This window comes from Sciurus carolinensis, chromosome 10 (genome assembly GCF_902686445.1).
Source record: "Sciurus carolinensis chromosome 10, mSciCar1.2, whole genome shotgun sequence".
Taxonomy (NCBI): Eukaryota; Metazoa; Chordata; class Mammalia; order Rodentia; family Sciuridae; genus Sciurus; species Sciurus carolinensis.
In genome coordinates this window covers 140403209-140422992 of record NC_062222.1, presented here as the reverse complement: position 1 = coordinate 140422992, position 19784 = coordinate 140403209, and the positions used below count along the sequence as shown (strand labels likewise).

The following is a 19784-nucleotide window of genomic DNA, read 5'->3' as shown; positions in this document are numbered from 1 at the left end:
GACATTGCTCTGTGGGTTTTGCTGTGATTCTGGCTTGGTGTTGGCACTGCGGCCCCAGGAGCTGGTTGCTGGGCCTTGCTCCTCCTTGGGGGAGTGTTTGCTAGACTCTCTGTGGAGCTGGCTGCTTTCTGGTGGGAGGGCTTCCACAAGCAAGTTCAGAGCGTCTAACATACGCGGCTGTTCAGGCCTGGAGCCTCTGGGCCAGCCCCGGCAGGGTCTGCTTTCTAGGAAGGGTGTCGCTCCTGAGCTGTCCAGCGCGTTGGCTGTGGTGCTCACGTTCGACTGTCCTTCCCTGTGTTCAGGCTCTGGCAGCGCTGCCTGAGGGACTCTGACGTCAGTCTGCATTTTTCCTTTTCATTCATGTTGGTAAGAGATATGTCACTTTTGTCTCTTTCCAAAGAGTCAGACTTTTAAAAATATTTTATTAGTTATCGACGGAAATTTATTTATTTATTTATTTATTTATTTATTTATTTACATATATGTGGTGCTGAGAATCGAACCCAGTGCCTCACATGTGCTAGGCAAGGCTGCATCACGGAGTCACAACCCAGCCCTAAAGAGTCGGTTTTGGTGTCAGTGATTTTTCCAAAGCTTCTCTGCTTTGGGCTTTACTGACCTTGCCTGTGACCTTCCTCTCACCCGTCTCCTGCTCACTGGGTGTGCCATTTGCTCTCATGGCGCTCCTCTTCGGATGGAGCTGGGGTCGCTGGTTTGGAACCCGTCTTCTCTACACTCCATGCCGAGAGCTGTGAACGTCTGTTCACCACGTGGACACGTCCCACGGTTTTTGGTATGTTGTTCTTTCCTTTCACTTTGGTTCCATTTGGTTTTTCAGCAAGGGACCCGGGGCCTCAGGTGTGCTGGGCCAGCACTCTGCCATGAGTCACAGCTGACCCCTCTGTGCGGATTTCTAACATAATTCCACTGGGGCCTGAGAACGTGCTTGGAAGGACTCAAATCCTTTTAAATACACTGAGACTCTGCCCAGAAGACAGAGGTGGGTTCTGTGATGTGCACAGGCTCAGGCAGCCAAGCTGCTCCTGTGCCTTCTGTGTTCCTGGCCTGTCCACCTGCTGGTCAGTTACTGTAAGGCGCTGTCCACTTCTCTGCTCAGTCCTACCAGTTTCTCCTCAATGGTGTTTGCCTGCCGTTGGGTGCATGCATATTCAGGGTGTGGAAGTCCTTTTGGTAGTTTAGCACTTACCAACACGGAACTGTCCTGCTAATCCTGGGAAATGCTTTCCGCTCTGACACCCTCTCTGGCTGGTTGGGATTTCTTTTGGACATTTTATAATATAAAACTGCTCTCCCCACCGCTTTACGCTGCAGCCATTTCTCCCCCTCCCATCTTACAACCTAGATCGTCAGTCTGTGAACATTCTAGCCGTTACTGGTCCACTAGTCAGCCTGCAAGACCCCTTCTCAGCAATCAGCCTGATTGTTGTTAGCCTGTGAGATTCCACTACTTAGGAGAAGCTCCTGCGCCATTCTCTCCCTCTCTCTCCTTCTCCTTCTCCCTCTCCCTCTCCCTCCTTCTCCCTTTCTCTGTCTCTCTCCCTCTCTCACTCCCCTCCCCCCTCCCCTCCCCCTCCCTCTCCCTCCCAGCTCTGAGAGTAGAAGCTCTGGTGTGAGTTCCCATGACCAAAGTGGCTTTCTGGGTGCTGTCGCTGGACCAGATTGCGACTCAGACCGGGCACCCCAGAATGCTTGCTCCCCTGGATTCGAGGGTCTGAGCTGCCTTGGGCCCCGAACTGAGCCACATTTTTCTTACACATTTATTTGTTTATTTATATGTGGTGCCTCACAGGTACTAGGCAAGTGCTCTACCACTGAGCCACAACAGCAGCCCCTTAATTTGACCGTCTAGAACATTCAAGTTTACCTGTATAGGTATGTGCACCTGACCGTCTTCTCCTCCTGCTCTCTTATACCCTCCTTGTTCATTTGTTCTTTCTCCCTCTCTTCCTGCCTTCTTTTGGGTTAATGTTTTAATTCCCTTTGTTTCCTTTCTTGGCCCATTAGTTGAAATTCTTTGTTATTTTAATGGCTGCTTTAGGATTTGTACTAAACATCTTTTTTTTTGAGATGGGGTCTCCCTGTCTGGCCCAGGCTGGCCTCAAACTCCTGGATCGCCCACCCTCCTGCCTCAGCCTGCTGAGCAGCTGGACCACAGGCCTGTGGTGCCATGACTGGTCTTATGCTTGACGTGTCCAACCAGCTGTGGTCCAGGGTCACGGGGCGTCCGTGGCCTCACGTGCATGCAAGCCCTGCATTCCTCTCCACCTCCCAGCCCTTGTTCTGCTGGTATCTACACTTCAGGTTTTCACATGGCATGAGCCCTTCAATGCACTATTGTTTTTGCTTTAAACAGCATTTTTATGGAGACTTACATAAGACCATGCTCTTTTTTTAAAAAAATATTTTTGTTGAAGATGGACACAATACCTAATTTACTTATTTTTATGTGGTGCTGAGGCGGAACACATGTGCTAGGCAAGCACTCGACCACTGAGCTTCAACCCCCACCCAGACCATGTTATGTACAGTCACCGGTGTAGTTTCTTTTGCTTTTCTTTTTGGTGCTGGGGATGGAACCCAGGGCCTTGTGCATTCCAGGCAAGCCCTCTACCGACTGAGCTACGTCCCCAGCCCCAGTTACTGGTGTGGTCTCTATTTCCAGGGCTCCTCTTGGCATGCACATGCAGGTTCCCGTTGGGCATCGCTTTCTTCTGCCTGAAGGACATCCTTTAACACTTCTTTCGTGCAGATCTGCTGGCGATGAACTCTTTCAGCTTCATATGTCTGAAAAAGTCCTGGCATCACCTTCGTTTTTAAACAGCACCTTTGCTGGGCGGGCATGCTGGCTTGCCAGGTCTCGTTTCCAGGTGCTGAAGATGCGGGCATCTCCTCGCCTGGTTTGTGTGTGGCAGCTCCAGCGGACCATCTTCTGCCACTCTGCAGGAAAGGCATCTCCTCTGGGAACTGCCTTTCTGTTACCCTCTCCTCGGCTGGTTTCCAGCATCTTGGTGCTGAGGTTGCTTGTCTTTTCTTCTGCACTCATGTCTGGTCAGCTTTTCTTGGCTGTGGGTTCATGTTTTCAACCATCACCTTTGGGAAAATTCTGGCCATTTTTTCTCAGATTTCTTCTTTCCCCACCTGTCTACCTTCTCCTGTGGGGACCAGGTGCTGCCTGTGCTGGGCGTTATGCAGCGCGTGGTGCCCGCTCTGCGGCGGGCTTCTGCTTCACCGGAATGGACTCTGTCGAGGCAGGCGTGCACCCTTGCCTTCACAGCATGCCATCAACCACATCTGCCTTTTTTGTAGGAGGCACTTCATTTCCACTTCTGGAAGTTCACTTTGAAGCTAAGAGACCACCCCCACGGGGGTCTTGGCCTTCCACTTGCAGAGCCAGGGGCCAGCACGCCCCTGCAGAAAGAGGGCACACAGGAGCGAATTAAGATTTACGGGGCTTACCTGCGCAGACAGGTGGGAGCCAGAAACTCTCGCAAGCCCCATGGTAATGCAATGGGGTCAGCTCGCAGACCGGGTGCTAGGCCCAGGGAGCAGCCTCGCCCTAGGTTTCACTTTTAAAGGGGCAGGGCTTGCACCGGCCACACTGGTTCCGTGTTCCGGGACCCCGTCACAACAGGTCGCGGGAGGTGGCAGCGCCCAGGGCTCCAGCGGCCTCGGCCCAACCGGACGCTGCGCGGTCTGCGGACTTCGACGTGGCGGGGCGGGGCCGCCAAACCCCCGGGAGCCGCCGCGCCCTGCGCCTCCGCCAGGGGGCAGCGGGTCCCCGCGCCGCCAGAGCCGAGCGCCCGCAGGGCGGGGCGGGAAGCATGGAGAGGGGAGGGGAGGGGCGGGGAGCATTGGGCGGGGCGGGGAGGGGCCTGGAGAAGCCGGGAGCTCCAGGAGTACAGGGTGGGAGGGACTGGGTGTAGGGGACGTGGTGGGTAGCGGGCAGGAGATGGGAGGGGGGAGCAGGTGAAGGGGCTGAAGGAGCAGGGGGTGGGAGGGGGTAAGGGTCAGGGGGTGGGAGAGTGGGAGGAACGGGGTGTAGGTGGGGTAGTAGGTGGGAGGCGCGGGGCTGTGAGCCACGTAAGGGGACAGAGGACTGGGGGCAGGCCTGCTTGTTTCCACACACTCTGGTCGCTGCACCTGTCCACGACCCCTCCCCACTGCCCACCTTATCCCCGCCCTACCGGGCCCACTCCTGCTTCTGGTCACCCGGCACTTCAGAGCCACCTTTACAAACACTGCCCTTAGCAGCTGCACACCTGTTGGAGCTCTTCACGCTTGGTTGGTGTCTCCTCGCAAATCTGTCTGTGAAGTCTAGCCCTACCTCATGCTAACCCAGACCTCTCCATTCACCTGCCGGTTTTGTTCTGGAACACCTGTCTGTGAGGCCCAGCCTAAGCCCAACAGTCCTCAGGTGCCCCAGAGGCAGGGTCTGTGGACTGCTTATGGAATAGGGCCCTGGGGTTCCGTCGGATTGCCCGTGGGGGCCTAGACCTTAACCCAGGGTGCCATGGGCTCGCCTCCACCCACCTACCAACTGGCTGAGACACAGGATTCTGGACTGGGCACACTGACCTTCAAGGCCTTTCCCAGCTTAGTCTTCCCTGGAAGGCTTCCTGAAGAGGGGGCCCCTGAGCCCAGAGAGGAGAGGCTGTTCCCATCATGGTTCTTGAGGGAAGAGCAGCAGGCAGAGGTCCCTGGAGCATGCAGAAGGTCCCCAGGGGAGGGCGATTTGGCCAGAGTGGAGGGACAGGAGACACTGCCGGTGGGTAAGCCCCAGGCTTCCAGGGCCTCAGAGGTGATGGGTTTTGTGTTGAGAAATCTGGGGGCACCATGTAAAGGCTCTTGATTCTGACACAGTGACGTGGAGGAGACACCATGGGGAGGTTGGCTGGCCACTCATGCCAGAGAGGATTCAAGGGTGGGGTGCTGGAGGGAGGTGGGGAGGCCTGGAGCCAGTGTGAGCCTGTGCTGAGCAGGTGCTGCTGGATGGCTTGGGTCCCGCACCGTGTCAAGACGTGGACGAATTACCTGTCTTCTCTGTGCCTGTTCCTCCATGGGTACCAGGGGACAGCAGTGCGCCTGCCTGGTAGAGAGGACCAAAGGGAGTGCTTCTCCTCCTCCTTCTCCTCCTCCTCCTCCTCCTTCTCCTCCTATTTATTATTGTTGTCCTTGTGATCACTATCGCCAGTAGGTGAACGGCAGGGAAGCCTTCAGGGGGACTATGGGACCATACCTGCCCTCGGTAAGGGCACTAGGGAAAGCTGGGGGCCTGGGGGAGGACCTCTGTGGCCTCCATCACCCAAGACTTGCCCCCGACCCCGTCCCATCCAAGAGCAGCTTGGGGTCACCTCGACTCCCAGTGACTCCCCGGGTCGCGGACCTCCAGGCCAGGGAGCGTCCTGTGGCCGTCCAGTTCGCCTAGTCCCGGGCTGAGGATCGCCGGTACTGGAGATCGGCCGGCAAGGGCCAGCTCCGGGGCCGAGGGAACTCGGCCTGGGCACGCGTCGGGGCAGGTGTGGGGTGGGCGCCGCGGCCAGAGCTGGCCAGAGCTGGGCAGCTCTGGTGGAGCGCAAGGTCTCGCCGGCGGGCGGGGGGCGCAGCGGGGCTCGGCGGGGCGCTCCCGGGGGAGCGGCAGGCCCGCAGGGCCACCCGCACGGCGAGGGTTAAGCCTGGAGCCCAGCGGGCGCGCGCGTGGATTGGAGCAAAGTTTCGGGGCGGGGCGGGGCGCGGGGCGGGGCGGAGAGCGCCGATTGGCTGGAAGTTGTGCGGGGCGGGGCGCGCGGCGGGCTCGGCGCTCGCTCCGGGAGAGTTGACAAAGCCCCGCAGGGAAGGACGCCTCGCGGCGCGGCGCCCCGGGCCCCTCGCCCCGCCGCCCCGCGTCCCGGCTCGCCGCCTGCCGACCCGGACGGCGCACCCAGCGCCCCAGCCCGGCCCCGGCCCGAGCCGCCCGCGCCCAGGTAGCGCCGCCCCGCCCCAGGCCGGGCCCGGGGGCGCGGGGGGCGGGATGCGCCGCCCGGGGCGGCGATGACCGCGGCGCGCTGCCCGCGGGCCGGGCCCTGACCTGCCGCCCGCCGCGCGCTCTCCCGCCGAGCCCCGCCGAGGTGAGCCCCGCCGCGCGCCGGGGACCCCGGGTGGGCGTGCTGGGAGGGGCGGGGTGCGGGTGGGGACAGGCGGCGGCGGTCCGGGTGCGGGGCGGGGGCCACGACTCGCGCCGCGGCCGCTCCTGCCGGGCCGCGGCCCTGCCCTGCGCCCCGCCCCCCCGCACCCCACGTGGGCCCCCCAGCGCAAATTTGTCCGCTAATGGCGCAGGCGATTATCTGCGGGGCCGCTCGGTGTTGTGTGTCCCGCGGGCAGGGCCCAGTTACAAGCTCCAGGAATCCAGACGGTGTTTGGAGAGGGGGCGGCGGGGGCGGCCGGTAATTAGTGTAAACCCTTTGTCTGCCTTTGATACGCACAGCTTCTCTCCGCCGCACTTCCTCCGCCTGGAGCTCGGGCGCGGAGGGGGGCCAGACCCCGACCCCGTGGCTCTACTGGGTCTCGCGGCCCTGGGCCCTGCGCCGGTGACCGCGCCCCCACCCTAGTCGCGACCTGCGAGATGTTGCTGAGCCCCGTGCTGCTGCTGCTGCTGCTGCTGCCGCCGCCGCTGCTGCTGCTGGGGGCCCTCCCGCCGGCGGCTGCCGCTCGAGGTGAGTCCTGGCGCCCAGCCCGCGCCCTGGCCTCGGCAGCGCCGCCCCTTTCCCGCCAGCCCTGAACCCTGCCACAGTGCCCGCCTGGCACGCGCCGCTCCACCCTGCGTGCCCCACCTCATCAGGCCCCCTCACCCTCCTGGTCACCTCAGCTCACCCCTGGGGTTCCCCAGGCTTACCCTGGTGGTACCCCCAGCTCACCTGAAGGGCTCCAGTATCACTTGGCTTGCTGGCCAGGTGGTTTCCTATCGCCACCCCCCAACCGGACACACTTCCACACATACCTGCAATGGAGGGCAGCTAGTCACCCTGTGGATTCTTGGGGAGTGGACTGTTTGTGGCCACATGATACCCAGTTGGGTCTGGGAAACCTGCAGAGACCCCCAGAGTTGTCAGACCAACTTAAGGGAGACATTGGTGATGTCACATTCTTGCCATGTGGGGCTCTTCCTGACCTAGCCTCCTAATCAGCCCAGCCCGGGACCTTGGGCCTGGTGGCTCCCAGCAGGCGGTCCGTGGTAGAAGCAGAGAGGAGGCAGGGTCTGTGGAACAGGAGGGCCAGCGTTGCTGTGGGGCCGAGCTTGAGGCAGACACCTGAGGAGCAGGCTTCAGGGTCACACACTGCCTGTGTAGCATATGCCACACTGTGACCTGGGCACCGCTTCATCCATCTCCTGTCCAAGTGGGCAGCTCTGACCCTGGACCTGCCCCGGCAAGGGGCATCCGCAGCTGATGGGTGTCGCATGTCTGCAGACTCCTGCCCGCCATGTTCAGGATCAGGAGGGCACTGTGCTGGCCTCCCCCATGGTTAGGTGGGACTGTGGCCAGGCCAGCCCTGTGGGTGTGTTGACCACTCAGGATCGTCCTTGCTCTGTCCACCAGTCCTCTGAGGCCTCGCACCCCTCCCCCGCCACCCAGTGGCGCACCGAGCCCAACCTGGCCTTATATGGCCACATTCGGGCATGGGCGTCGACCCAGGTGGGCCTTATGCCACCGTACAACCCCCCCGCCCGCCGCCTGCTGGGGACTGGCTGGCTGGAGGGTGGGGGCTGCCCAGGAGGGGCAGGGCTGGGCAGTGCCCAGGGCACCACGGGTACTCAGGCCATGCCGGGTAAGCCCCACCACGGCCAGTGACCCAGGCTTGGATTCCTCTTTTATCTGCTTGGACTCCCCCATCTTTGCACCTGCCTGTCCTCTGACCACTCAGCCAGAGAGGCTCTGGAGGCCTATCCTGACATGGTCACTGGCCAGACTTCGAGACTGACTGGTGGATCGCAGTGGGTGGGCAGGGCCTGCCCCTTTGCTGAGGGACCCTGAGGAGCCACCCCCACCCCCCTTGTGCCCCTTGGCTGTGGCCTTGGGGCTGCACCTCATATCCGGCCCTGGCAGCACTAGGGAGCCAGGAGGAGCTGCGTTCCAAGGCAAGGGCCTCTGTGGTTTGGGGTGGAGGTGGGGAGGACTGTGTTTCCTGAGTGGTGCTCACTTCCCCTCCAGGCCCAGCCTGGACTGCAGGGGTGAGTCCTCTGTGTGTTCCACTCCTCAGGAGCAGGTCAGCCTGGACCTTCAGTGGGGCCTCGGAGTGGCTGTGGCACAGGCTGTTTTGAAAGCTCTTTCCCTGGGGTGGTACAGTTTCTGGAACGGGTACATCTCCAGATCCAGATCCTGCTTTAAAAGTTCCCCTTTGCCCAAAGTTTCACAATCTTGGTGGGTTTGTCTCAGTACTTTTTCATATTTGAACTAAGATAGGGTTTGGCGTTCTCCATTCCATTTTACTTCTTGCAGTGGGGACTTGAAGTTTGGAGTGAAATACCTTATGTGCAGAGCTTTGAGAGAAGTCCAGTTGGGCCTTCTGAGAAGTGCTGCTTTGAACTCTTGCAAGGACAGCCTGGGGGTCAGACTGAGCAGCCGGCCCTCTGCCCTCTGGACCCAGCCGCCATACTTAGTGCAAGCTGGCCCTGACCCATGGTCAGAGTGCTGCCGTGGCCACCAGTGCCTCAGGGCTGGCGTGTTCTGGATGATGGACACAGAGGCTGATGGGCGGTGGTCAGAGTGGTGTGCAGCGCTGACCTCTGCCACTGGCCTGGTCGCAGGAGGCCTCCTTTGGTCTGCAGTGGCTGACCAGGGTGCAGCTGAATCTGATCTGGGCATGTGGGAGCAGGGCCCAGGCACTGTGGGGGGCTGCGGGCCAGCCTCCCCATTCACGTCTGGGCCCTACTCCTGCAAGGGAAATGAATTGCTGTCCCCTTCAGGGGAGGGGGTCGGAACAAAGTCGCCTTTGGCTGGCGCCTTTGTCCTTTGTGCGGAGTGCTGGGCTCCAGGCTGGAGCTGCCTTTCATCTGCCTGCCCTGTGCGCGGCCCTGACTGGGGAGACGTTGGTCTTTCCCCAGCTGAGGCCTCCAGCCTCGAGCTGCCTACCCCCAGCTAGGCTTTGCTGACAGTGCTGGGGGCAGTGGGCCATGGCCCCACGGGTTTGCCCACGCTGCTGACCACCTGCCTGCCATGCAGCCAAGGCCTGGTGCCTGGCCCATGCTGGTAGCCTCTGCCCCCTTCTGTGCTTTGTTTGGTGACTGCCCCGGTAGGTGGAGAAAAAGGTGTGCCCAGGCCACTGTCCCCACACCTGGGGGATGCCCTCCCCTTTCTGCCACCCACTCCTCCTGGTGGTCACTGCACACTCTTGTCCAGGTCTCAGAGTACCCAGCCTGACTGTCCTTGGGTGGAGGAGAGTAGGGGCTGCTTTGGGGTAGAGGCTGCAGGTGTCCACAATCCAGGATGGCTGGGTGGGGGCAGAGCAGGGTGTGGGAGCAGACGGGCTTCTTGGGGTGGGGCCAGGCAGGCCTAGGAGAGCTGTGTCCTTCAAGAGGAGGAGGCAGCCTCAGCCAGAGGGCCTCTGCCAGCCTGGGAGTGTTCGGAGGGCTTCCCATTTGGCAGGAAGCAGGACCCCTCTTCTTCCTGCCCAGAGAGTTTATTTCTTGAGAGATTTATGTGAACTGGCCCGGGATTGTGGAGACAGTGACGGGGCCCTGGGCAGCGGGTGGGGAGGGAGCCCTGTGCTGCCCTGGCCTGTGAGCAGGACTGGCAAGCAGGGGAGGCCCAGGCCCTTGGGAGCATGGTGACACCTAAGGGGCACCTCAGGGAACCTGGGTTCCTTGTCCAGTGTCTCCTCTGCTCCCTGCAGCCTACCCCGCAGAGTCCTGGGGTGCCTGTGGGGCTCCAGCCCTTCCCCACACGCTGGCTGCCGGCGGCACAGTGTGGCACTGTGTGGCAGCTGCACCCTGCACCCTTCAGGGACCTGGCAAGTCCCGCCAGGGCAGCTCACTTGCCTGACACCCGCACATCCTCGGCCTGTCCTTGAGGAGTTGGTCACGTGAGCAGCACCCAGGCTGGCAGTTTCCAGAATGCCTAGACTGCTCCGTGGGTCCCTGGTCCCACCCGGGGGCTAAGAGCCCCTGGAAGGGACCACACGTCAGCCTAACACCTGATCTCTGACCCAGAAGTCAGGAAACAGCCTGTTGACAGGTCTGAGATTGGAGGCTGCTGGACTAGGGTCCGGGCTGTACAGCGGATGGGGCCCCTCTGGGTGGCTGCCATAGGACCTGAGTTTAGGATGTGGCCCATCTGGTTGGTGTTGTGGGATGGTGAGGGGGAGGGGTGACGCAATGTCTAGTGGGCCTGCTGAGGTTTGGACGTGGGACCGGGCGGCCTGGGTCTTTGGGACACCCCTGGGCAGGTACTGTGGCACTATGCTGTGGGCAGTGTGCGTGCACCCCCTCCAGGGAGGGGCCCCATCTGGTGACGTTGGTGCTCCCTGCATGTGAAGTGTCTGGGAGCCTCGAGTCCACAGGTGCCCATCCACAGGCTTCCGGGGGAACGTAGACCTGAGGGTCAGGTGCCATCTTCAGCCCCCCAGCCACCCAAGCCTGCTGTCTTGCCTGGTGGCCACTGCTGGGCAGCAGAAGGGCCAGCCGCTCCAGCCAGTTTGCCGGCACAGCCTCCCTCCGCCATGCCCAGAATGGCCTGGTTTCTGGGGCAACCACCTGTCCTGCGGGTCCTACCAGTTCAGCGGCAGATCCCGTGGGCCTGACCCCCAGGGTGTCCTGGGCTCCTGGCAACTGGCCCTGGGCCTGTGCACATGTGTCCGGTGCATGGGGGTGTGTGCATTGTGCGTGTGACCTGCTTGTGTCTGGGCCGCTCGGAGATGGGCAGAACCTGGCCCCAGATACCTGGTGGGCAGCTGGGCCTGTGACAGTCACCTCTGTCTTCCCTCCTGGGAATGGCTCTGCTCTTGTTTGTCTTCCTAGGGTGGGTGCTGGCCCTGGGGAACTTGTGTCTGGGATTTCCCACCTCACTCCTGAGCTGGGGCCCCAGGTATGGGTGACCATGTGTGGGTGATGAGGGCTGTAACACCCTTGTACCCAGAGGCCCAGGGCAGTGCCTTGGGAGTTGGGGTACCAGCTGCAGAGGTTCACACCTGGCCGTGGCTGGGCAGATGCCTGGTACAGGGTGGCAGAGGGCTCTGCTGGGCCTGCCTCTCCTAGCTTTCTGGCTGGAGTATGCTTCCTGAGTCCCCGACAGGCCACTTTCTCCTGTAGGAGGGGGTCTACAGGCTTCTGGCTAGTTGACCCTACCCCATAGCTAGGCCCACTTCCTGGCCAGAGGATTCCTTCCAGGCCGGAAATTCCTGGGGCTTGCTGGGCACCAAACTGGGCTTGAGCTGGGTCTCAAACGCTCACACCTGCATGGTGCCCAGGGGACAGATCTGTGCCCACACCTAGAGCAGCCCCTCTGGAAAGGAAGCTCAGGTCAGCAGGTGAGGTCCTGGGGTGGAGGGCTGCTCTATAGTCTGGTACCCACTCCACTCCCGGACCTGGAGAGGGGGCCTGTTCCCCTGGGTGCCACCTCCAGCCAGGCATCTTGACCCTGATGCCATGGCTCCCACACAGACCCAGCATGCCTTCTGCCTAGAAGCTCCTCTGTAGTCCCCACTGGGTCAAGCATCCCAGCTGACCGGGCTGGGATGGGCTGGGCTCTGAAGAGGTGGGGGCGAGTGCCTGACTCTGCTGGGCCCATCTGATCTGGGCTTCTAGGTTCTGAGTGCTGCCGGGCAGCTCCAGCAAGAGGGTCAGGCCTTAGCCCTTTCCCTAGGGCCTGACCCTCATCCCCGCAGGCACGCTGGTGTGTGTGCAGCTGTGTGTGCCCACCTCACGCAGGCTTGCTTTTGGGGCAGACCCTCCTGTGTCCCATGCTGGAGCAGGTCTGACACTCCCATGTCCAGTCCCACTGCCCCATCAGAAAAGCAGCACATCCTCTTTCTACCCCTCCTGCACAGCATCTGCATCCTGCCTGTGCTGTGCCTCCTTGGGGCCTTGACTGGACACTCTGCAAGCTGGGAGCTCCTGGAGGACCTGGGTTCAGGAGGCACCCTGGCTGGGCTCAGGGCATGACTGCTGGACCCCAGCCCCTGACCCAGAACTGCCTCCCAACCAAGCTGTCCTGAGGCAGAATGTGGGGTACCCTTGCTGCCTGTGTACCTCAGGTCTTGCCTCAGTTTCCTCACTGGCTGAGTGGTCCTCCAGCCAGTCCAGGTGGAAACTGAGGCTATGTCTCCTAAGCTAAACACAGAACTGAGGTGGCCAGGCTAGGCTCGATTCCCAGGGCTCTGGGGGGCCAGGCTTCTTGTGGGCCCTTGTGTGTGGGGTACGGTGGATGCGGGCAGGGCCGGTGGGGCACTGTGTGCTTTAGGATGAGCTGGCTCCTGGCCAGGCTGCTGCCAGCCTGTTCCCCAGCGGTGTGTGCAGGCTGGCCCTGGGGGCCATGCTTCCGGCCATCTGGCTGTCACGGGCTCTGCCTCTCTTCCCAGCAGTAACGGTCGGCAGGGGTCCCTACCTCACCCTCTGTACATCCACCCTCTGGCTCCTGCCCATACGTGCATCCTTCCCGGCTTCTCTTCCTTCTGAGGGGCAGGGAGGGCCTGGGCAGGGCGGCCCCTCCAGGGTGCAGCAGGGCAGCTCTTCGCAGGATGGGGTGTGCAGCAGCCTGACCGTGGGCAGCTCCCAGGCATGCCCCAGGCTCCCTTGACAGTCACGTGTGCTTATGCATGTGCACACGTGTGTGTGCTGCCTTGTGTGTGGGTATCTGTCCAGGAGACCCTGGGCCCTGGGCCAGCTGGGGTGGCCAGAGCAGGACCTTGGCCACTCCTTCATTGTCCTGCAACCGGGGAGTCCTGTGAATGGTGGAATTTCAGATAGTGACAGGTGGTGGGCAGGGTCTGCCTGGGAATGGGGCTGGGACCTGAGAGGGCTGGGGAGGGGCCGCGGAAGCCCATGTGTCTGTGGGCCTGGTGGTCCCTCCCGCCGTGAGCGGGGTGCCCGGCCCTGAGACAACTGCACTTGGGCCGTGGGAGTGAGGTCAGTGGGCAGGCAGCTGCAGCTCCTTGCCACCTTTCTCTCTCCCCTTCCGAGGGGACCGGGGAGGCTGGTGAGGAGGGGCTGCTGGGGAATCCCAGTTGGCAGTGCCCAGGCCCCACGGCAGGGAGCGGGGACCCACAGTGGTGAGAGAGGGAGAGGTGGGCCCGAAGCGTCCCAGAAAGGCAGGAGGGCTGGGCTGGGCGGGTGTGGCTGCAGAGCAGGTGCTAGCGGGTGCTGGGAGAGCCGCCTTGGGGACGCCGCCCTGCTGCCCAGGAGCCCCTTCCCTGGGCTGGCCCACCTGTGGAGAGGAGGAGAGCCCCGTCTGAGGACGCCTGGGCCCGCCGCAGGCTGCAGCACGCAGCTGGTCACGGCTCTAAAGCAGCTCCAGCTGGCCACAGAACGTGGGCCGGCCACCCCAGCCGTGCTGTGCTGCCGCGTGCTCTCGGTGCCTCCCTGCACCTCCAACCTGGTGGGCAGGGATGATCTTGGCCGGGGGTGGTCGCAGCATGGGTGGACAGCTTCCTCGTGGCTGTATCTCCTGTCAGGGGTGCAGATGGTGAGGTGCCTGAAGGGGTGACACACAGAAGGTCCCAAGCCTCTGTGGTCCTCACCCTGGCTCAGCCTCCCTTCCCAGAGGTGCCTCCTGCCCATAGTCCCATGTTTCCAATGCCCACACATCCTGTGCTGTGGACCCTGGTTCCCAGCCAGTGGTTACCTGTCCCTGCAGTTCAACCCACAGGCACCTGACTGGGGTTGGTGGGGAGGAGGCTGGCTGGGGTGGGGTGCATGGGCAAGGGGTGCCAGCCCAGGATGAGCCTCCCCCAGGGGGCGGCAGCCAATGGAGCCTGGGCCTCTGCCTCAGGCCTGTCCTGGGACGCCACATCAGGGCTGGCTCTCTGCCCAGGAACTGAGACAGAGGGAGTGGCCATGGACAGTGGGCGCACAGCCTGCCCACAGGCACACACAGCGGTGACCACTTTGGGCACACCTGGCTCTCCTGCAAGTGGCAACTCCAGCTGACCATGGTGCCCACCAGTTGTGGAGGCTGTGAGGTTGCTGCCCCTTGCCCAGGCCTGGGCAGGCCCTAGGATGGAGATGCCCAGCCGGGAGCCTTCACCTGCACCTGTCCTGAGGACCTTGTCCTCGCTGGCCTGGGGCCCTGGCTCCCACCCTGTGACCAGAACACGGCCCTGTTCTCTGGAGTTGAACTTCAGGAGGGGTTGTTGGGCCTGGGACCCTGGCTCCCGCCCTGTGACCAGGACACGGCCCTGTTCTCTGGAGTTGAACTTCAGGAGGGGCTGTGAAGCAGGCTGTCCCACCCCTCTGGGGCCCCTTCCTCCTCTTCCTTTGCAGGGACCCTGCTGCTGGGGGCTGGAGGCTGCCTAGGCGAGGAGCTGGGTGGGTGACCCCCGGGCCCTGGTGGACATGGGCTGCTGTAGTCCAGGGGCCTGCGCCTGGGGCCTCCCTTGCCTTCTTGGGGTTCCTGAGTAAAGTCCAGGTGGGAGCCAGGCAGGGAGAGCCCTTGTCCCCTCACACGCCCCCTCCCTGACCAAGCCCTCTGGTCCCCTACAGGCCCTCCGAGAATGGCAGACAAGGTAGTCCCGCGGCAGGTGGCCCGACTGGGCCGCACTGTGCGGCTGCTGTGCCCAGTAGAGGGGGACCCACCACCGCTGACCATGTGGACCAAGGACGGCCGCACGATCCACAGCGGCTGGAGCCGCTTCCGGGTGCTGCCCCAGGGGCTGAAGGTGAAGGAGGTGGAGGCGGAGGATGCGGGCGTGTACGTGTGCAAGGCCACCAATGGCTTCGGCAGCCTCAGCGTCAACTACACTCTCGTGGTGATGGGTCAGTTAGCGTGGGCCAGAGGTGGTGGGGCCGGGGCGTGTAGGAGGGTGTGCACCTGGGACCACGCCTGGGCCAGGTGTGTGGCCCTGTCCTGCTTGCTCAGCCTGCGCTCGGCCCTCCAGGACGTGGACAGGACCTGGGACCGGCCGGCCTTGGCAGCTGGACCTCTCCTGCTCCTCGGCCTCCTCCAGGCAGCAGGGGTGGACACAGGGGCCCCAGGCGGTGGTCCCACTACAGGGCCACCCTCAGGCCTGGGCTTGGCAGGGTGTGCCTGGCGTGGACATGGTGTTGAGGATCGGGTTTCAGAGTTCAGAGGGACCGCCGGGAAGCGAGTGGCCTCTCTGTTCTCTCTGCCCTGGGGCCTGGGCACTGGGGAAGGGACAGGTGTCCCAGGGACACGCCCTCCACATGTTGGTACCGGGCACTAGTGCCCTGCCCCTCCCGTCTGGCCCCCGGTGTGGGGCCCAGGCTGGCCCAGTTTCAGTGGCCGTCCAGGGTGGCAGCCTGACAACCCGGCCCCGGGTCCCAGGCTCAGTGGACACGGCTGCTGCTGCAGGCGAACGGAGGGACATTCCTCAGCAGGCCCTGCCCCCGGCACGCCCGAGGCCCAGGGGCCTCTGCTGTGGAGTGGGAATACCACGCACACCCCCACTGTCCTCGCAGAGGGGACGGTGACCGGGTGGAATGTCAGCCACGTCTCCTCACCAAACCCTCGGCCCCTTGATGTGGGCTAGGGTTACCGCAGCTGCTGACTGGGCCCACCCTCCTCTGCCCAGCCTGCAGACCCCTGGAGCCGGGGGCGGGGGGGTGGCCCCGCAGACACACCCGCGCCTGTCGGGGTCACCTGCATGCGGGCAGCAGACCGGGGCCCTTGCCCAGCTGTCCCTGGGTTCTGAGCTGTGGGTGTGTCCACAGCCCCGCCTGGGCTCCGGGGCCACCCCAGCGGGGGCGTGTGGGGCGCCCTCTCACTGCCTCCTGCGGCCCCTCTCTCCGCAGACGACGTCAGCCCAGGGAGGGAGAGCCCAGGGCCCAGCGGCTCCTCGGGGGGCCAGGAGGACCCTGCCAGCCAGCAGTGGGGTGAGCGTGGGCTGGGCGTCCCCATCTGCCCGGGGCGGGGCGGTGCCCGTCTGGTGCCCACAGACCGCGCTGACCGCACCCTGCCCCGCAGCACGGCCCCGTTTCACCCAGCCCTCCAAGATGCGGCGCCGGGTGATCGCACGGCCCGTGGGCAGCTCTGTGCGGCTCAAGTGTGTGGCCAGCGGGCACCCCCGGCCTGACATCATGTGGATGAAGGATGACCAGGCTCTGACGCGGCCGGAGGCCAGTGAGCACAGGAAGAAGAAGTGGACCCTGAGTTTGAAGAACCTGCGTCCTGAGGACAGCGGCAAGTACACCTGCCGAGTGTCCAACCGGGCGGGCGCCATCAACGCCACCTACAAAGTGGACGTCATCCGTGAGTGCGGGGCGGGTGGGTGGTGGGCATGCCCAGCAGGGCCAAGGAGCCGGCCAACCGCCCGTCCCTGCGCAGAGCGGACCCGCTCCAAGCCGGTGCTGACGGGCTCGCACCCCGTGAACACGACCGTGGACTTCGGGGGCTCCACCTCCTTCCAGTGCAAGGTGCGCAGTGACGTGCGGCCCGTGATCCAGTGGCTGAAGCGGGTGGAGTACGGCGCCGAGGGCCGCCACAACTCCACCATCGACGTGGGCGGCCAGAAGTTCGTGGTGCTGCCCACGGGCGACGTGTGGTCGCGGCCCGACGGCTCCTACCTCAACAAGCTGCTCATCGCGCGCGCCCGCCAGGACGACGCGGGCATGTACATCTGCCTGGGCGCCAACACCATGGGCTACAGCTTCCGCAGCGCCTTCCTCACGGTGCTGCCAGGTGCGGGCCAGCCCACGCCGCTGGGCCACGCTGCCGCTGGGGCGGGCAGGGGCCCGGGGCCGTCCACGCCTGACGCTGCCCCCCAGCCCTTCCCCATCTCTCTTGCAGACCCCAAGCCGCCGGGGCCGCCCGTGGCCCCCTCGTCCTCGACCTCGGGCCTGCCGTGGCCCGTGGTCATCGGCATCCCGGCCGGCGCCGTCTTCATCCTGGGCACCGTGCTGCTGTGGCTCTGCCAGGCCAAGAAGAAGCCCTGTGCTCCTGTGTCTGCACCCCCGGTGCCCAGCCACCGTCCCCCCGGGGCACCCCGGGACCGCGGCAGTGGTGACAAGGACGCGCCTGCCCTGGCCGCGGGGCTGTGCGCGGAGCATGGGTCCCCGGGCGCCCCCCCACACCTGCTGGGCCCGGGAGCGGCTGCCGGCCCCACGCTGTACTCCAGGCTCTACACGGACGTGCACACGCACACGCACTCGCACACGCACGCCCACGTGGAGGGGAAGGTCCACCAGCACCAGCACGTCCACTACCAGTGCTAGACGGCTGCCAGCTTGCGTGTGTCCACGGCGGGCAGGGAGGCTGGGAGGGACAGCTCGGCCTGGGGAGAGAGGCCGCACCCGGTCCCTGTGCGAGGCACACGTGCTGGCTGTGCACAGAGACACGCTGGCGATGGACACGTGCAGACCAGGGACACACCAGGGGACACGTGCAGACCAGGGACACACCAGGGGACACGTGCAGACCAGGGACACACCAGGGGACACGTGCAGACCAGGGACACACCAGGGGACACGTGCAGACCAGGGGACACACCAGGGGACACGTGCAGACCAGGGACACACCAGGGGACACGTGCAGACCAGGGACACACCAGGGGACACGTGCAGACCAGGGGACACACCAGGGACATGTGCAGACCAGGGGACACACCAGGGGACACGTGCAGACCAGGGACACACCAGGGGACACGTGCAGACCAGGGACACACCAGGGGACACGTGCAGACCAGGGGACACACCAGGGACATGTGCAGACCAGGGGACACACCAGGGGACATGTGCAGACCAGGGACATGCTCAGCAGGGGACACACACCAGGGACACGTGCAGACTAGGGGACACGTGCAGACCAGGGGACACACCAGGGACACACCAGGGACATGTGCAGACCAGGGACACACGTGCAGACCAGGGGACACGTGCAGACTAGGGGACACATGCAGACTAGGGGACACACGCCAGGGGACACGTGCAGACTGGGGGACACACACCAGGGGACACGTGCAGACTGGGGGACACACGCCAGGGGACACGTGCAGACTGGGGGACACACACCAGGGGACACGTGCAGACTGGGGGACACACACCAGGGGACACATGCAGACTAGGGGACACACCAGGGGACACATGCAGACTAGGGGACACACGCCAGGGGACACATGCAGACTAGGGGACACACCAGGGGACATGTGCAGATCAGGGACACACCAGGGGACACATGCAGACTAGGGGACACACGCCAGGGGACACGTGCAGACTGGGGGACACACACCAGGGGACACGTGCAGACTAGGGGACACACGCCAGGGGACACGTGCAGACTAGGGGACACACACCAGGGGACATGTGCAGACTAGGGGACACACACCAGGGGACACATGCAGACTAGGGGACACACCAGGGGACATGTGCAGATCAGGGACACGCTCACCAGGGACACGTGCAGACCAGGGGACACACAGCCCTCGGGAAGACGAGCAGTTGGCTCGTGGTGTCACGTAGCCACAGCTCGTAGAGCAAGGCCTCTCCCTGTCCTGTGGGGAAGGTCTTGTGATGGCCAGGGTCACTCTCCCACACCTCCACCTGTGCACCTGCCCAGCTTGGTGGCCATGTCTGCCTCTGCCACCCTGGGTGCCTAGTGCCCGCCAGCACCCTGGCCTGGTGGGCAGAGCAGCTGAGGCTGGCGGGGGACTTGCCTCCTCTCCACGACCAGAGAGGGGCCTTGATATCTATGTTTAAGAGATGGAGGAGGGCTGGGCCACAGGACTCCGGCCCGCCTTGCTGCCTTGCTGGCGTCCACACCCAGCGACCCTGCCCAAGGCAGCCTGCGCCTCTGTGACTTCATGTAGCGTTTGAGCTGAAGCCTCCGATATTTAATTTATTTTGTTAAAGCAGTGTGCATCCTGTTCCTCTGTGCTGTTTCTACCTGGGTCTGGTGGTCTCCTCTGGGGAGGCTCACCAGGTTTGCTCCAGCAGCAGCATGGGGCCTGGGGTTCCGGCTGGCGCTGTGTGGGCCCAGCTGCACCTGCACCCTGTGCACTTGGCCAGACCACCCCTGGCTCAGGGGTGCGCCTTCTGGGCTTCACTTCCTGGGCTTCTTGGTGGCCTGTGGGAGCTGGGGTGGGACCAGCCCAGGTCACTGTCACTCTCCAGGAATCCGTCTTGGTCCTGGTGTGCGGGGGGCGGCTGGCTCCCCAGCAGCCACCACCCTGCCCTCCAGCGGCAGGGGGCTGCTTGGAGTGGCATGTGGTCTCCCCAGGGGGCTGGCAGGTGCTGGTTTGCCCTCCCGTGGACCCCCATGCAGCACGGGACGGGGCCCCTGGCCCCTGCCCTCCCCAGGCCGGACTCCCTGCCATCCTGAGGACACAGGGACCAGCCCTGGGAGAAGCCACACAGGGTGACGGGCCATCCAGGCCTGGCCCTGGTGACTGCGGGCACAGGGTGGTTCCAGGCGGCCCACAGCTGGTAACAAGCAGATGTCCAGGCAGGACAGGCATCGGCTGCTGCCTGGTGGGGTTTCGGTCTGGAGAGGGGAGGATGGTGTGGGGGAGACCCCAGAGGCTGCAGAGCGAGGTGCAGAGCTCTGTGAGCTTCCTGGAGTGGGCGGGGGAGCAACCGAGACCTTAGCCCAAGCCAGGAAAGAGCTGGCCAGACCCTTGCTGGGTGGGAG

The 19784-nt window shown here is 63.6% G+C and overlaps 1 protein-coding gene across 1 annotated transcript; it reads left to right on the top strand.

The window, feature by feature from the left end:
- The first annotated feature begins 5219 nt into the window (after nucleotides 1–5219).
- On the top strand, nucleotides 5220–17509 carry Fgfrl1 (fibroblast growth factor receptor like 1). Its single transcript, XM_047567060.1, has 7 exons — nucleotides 5220–5266; nucleotides 6482–6710; nucleotides 14687–14959; nucleotides 15956–16036; nucleotides 16128–16412; nucleotides 16488–16841; nucleotides 16950–17509. The coding sequence occupies exons 1-7, from the start codon at nucleotides 5246–5248 to the stop codon at nucleotides 17372–17374; spliced, it is 1668 nt and encodes a 555-aa protein (XP_047423016.1). The 5' UTR covers nucleotides 5220–5245; the 3' UTR covers nucleotides 17375–17509.
- The last annotated feature ends 2275 nt before the right edge of the window (nucleotides 17510–19784 follow it).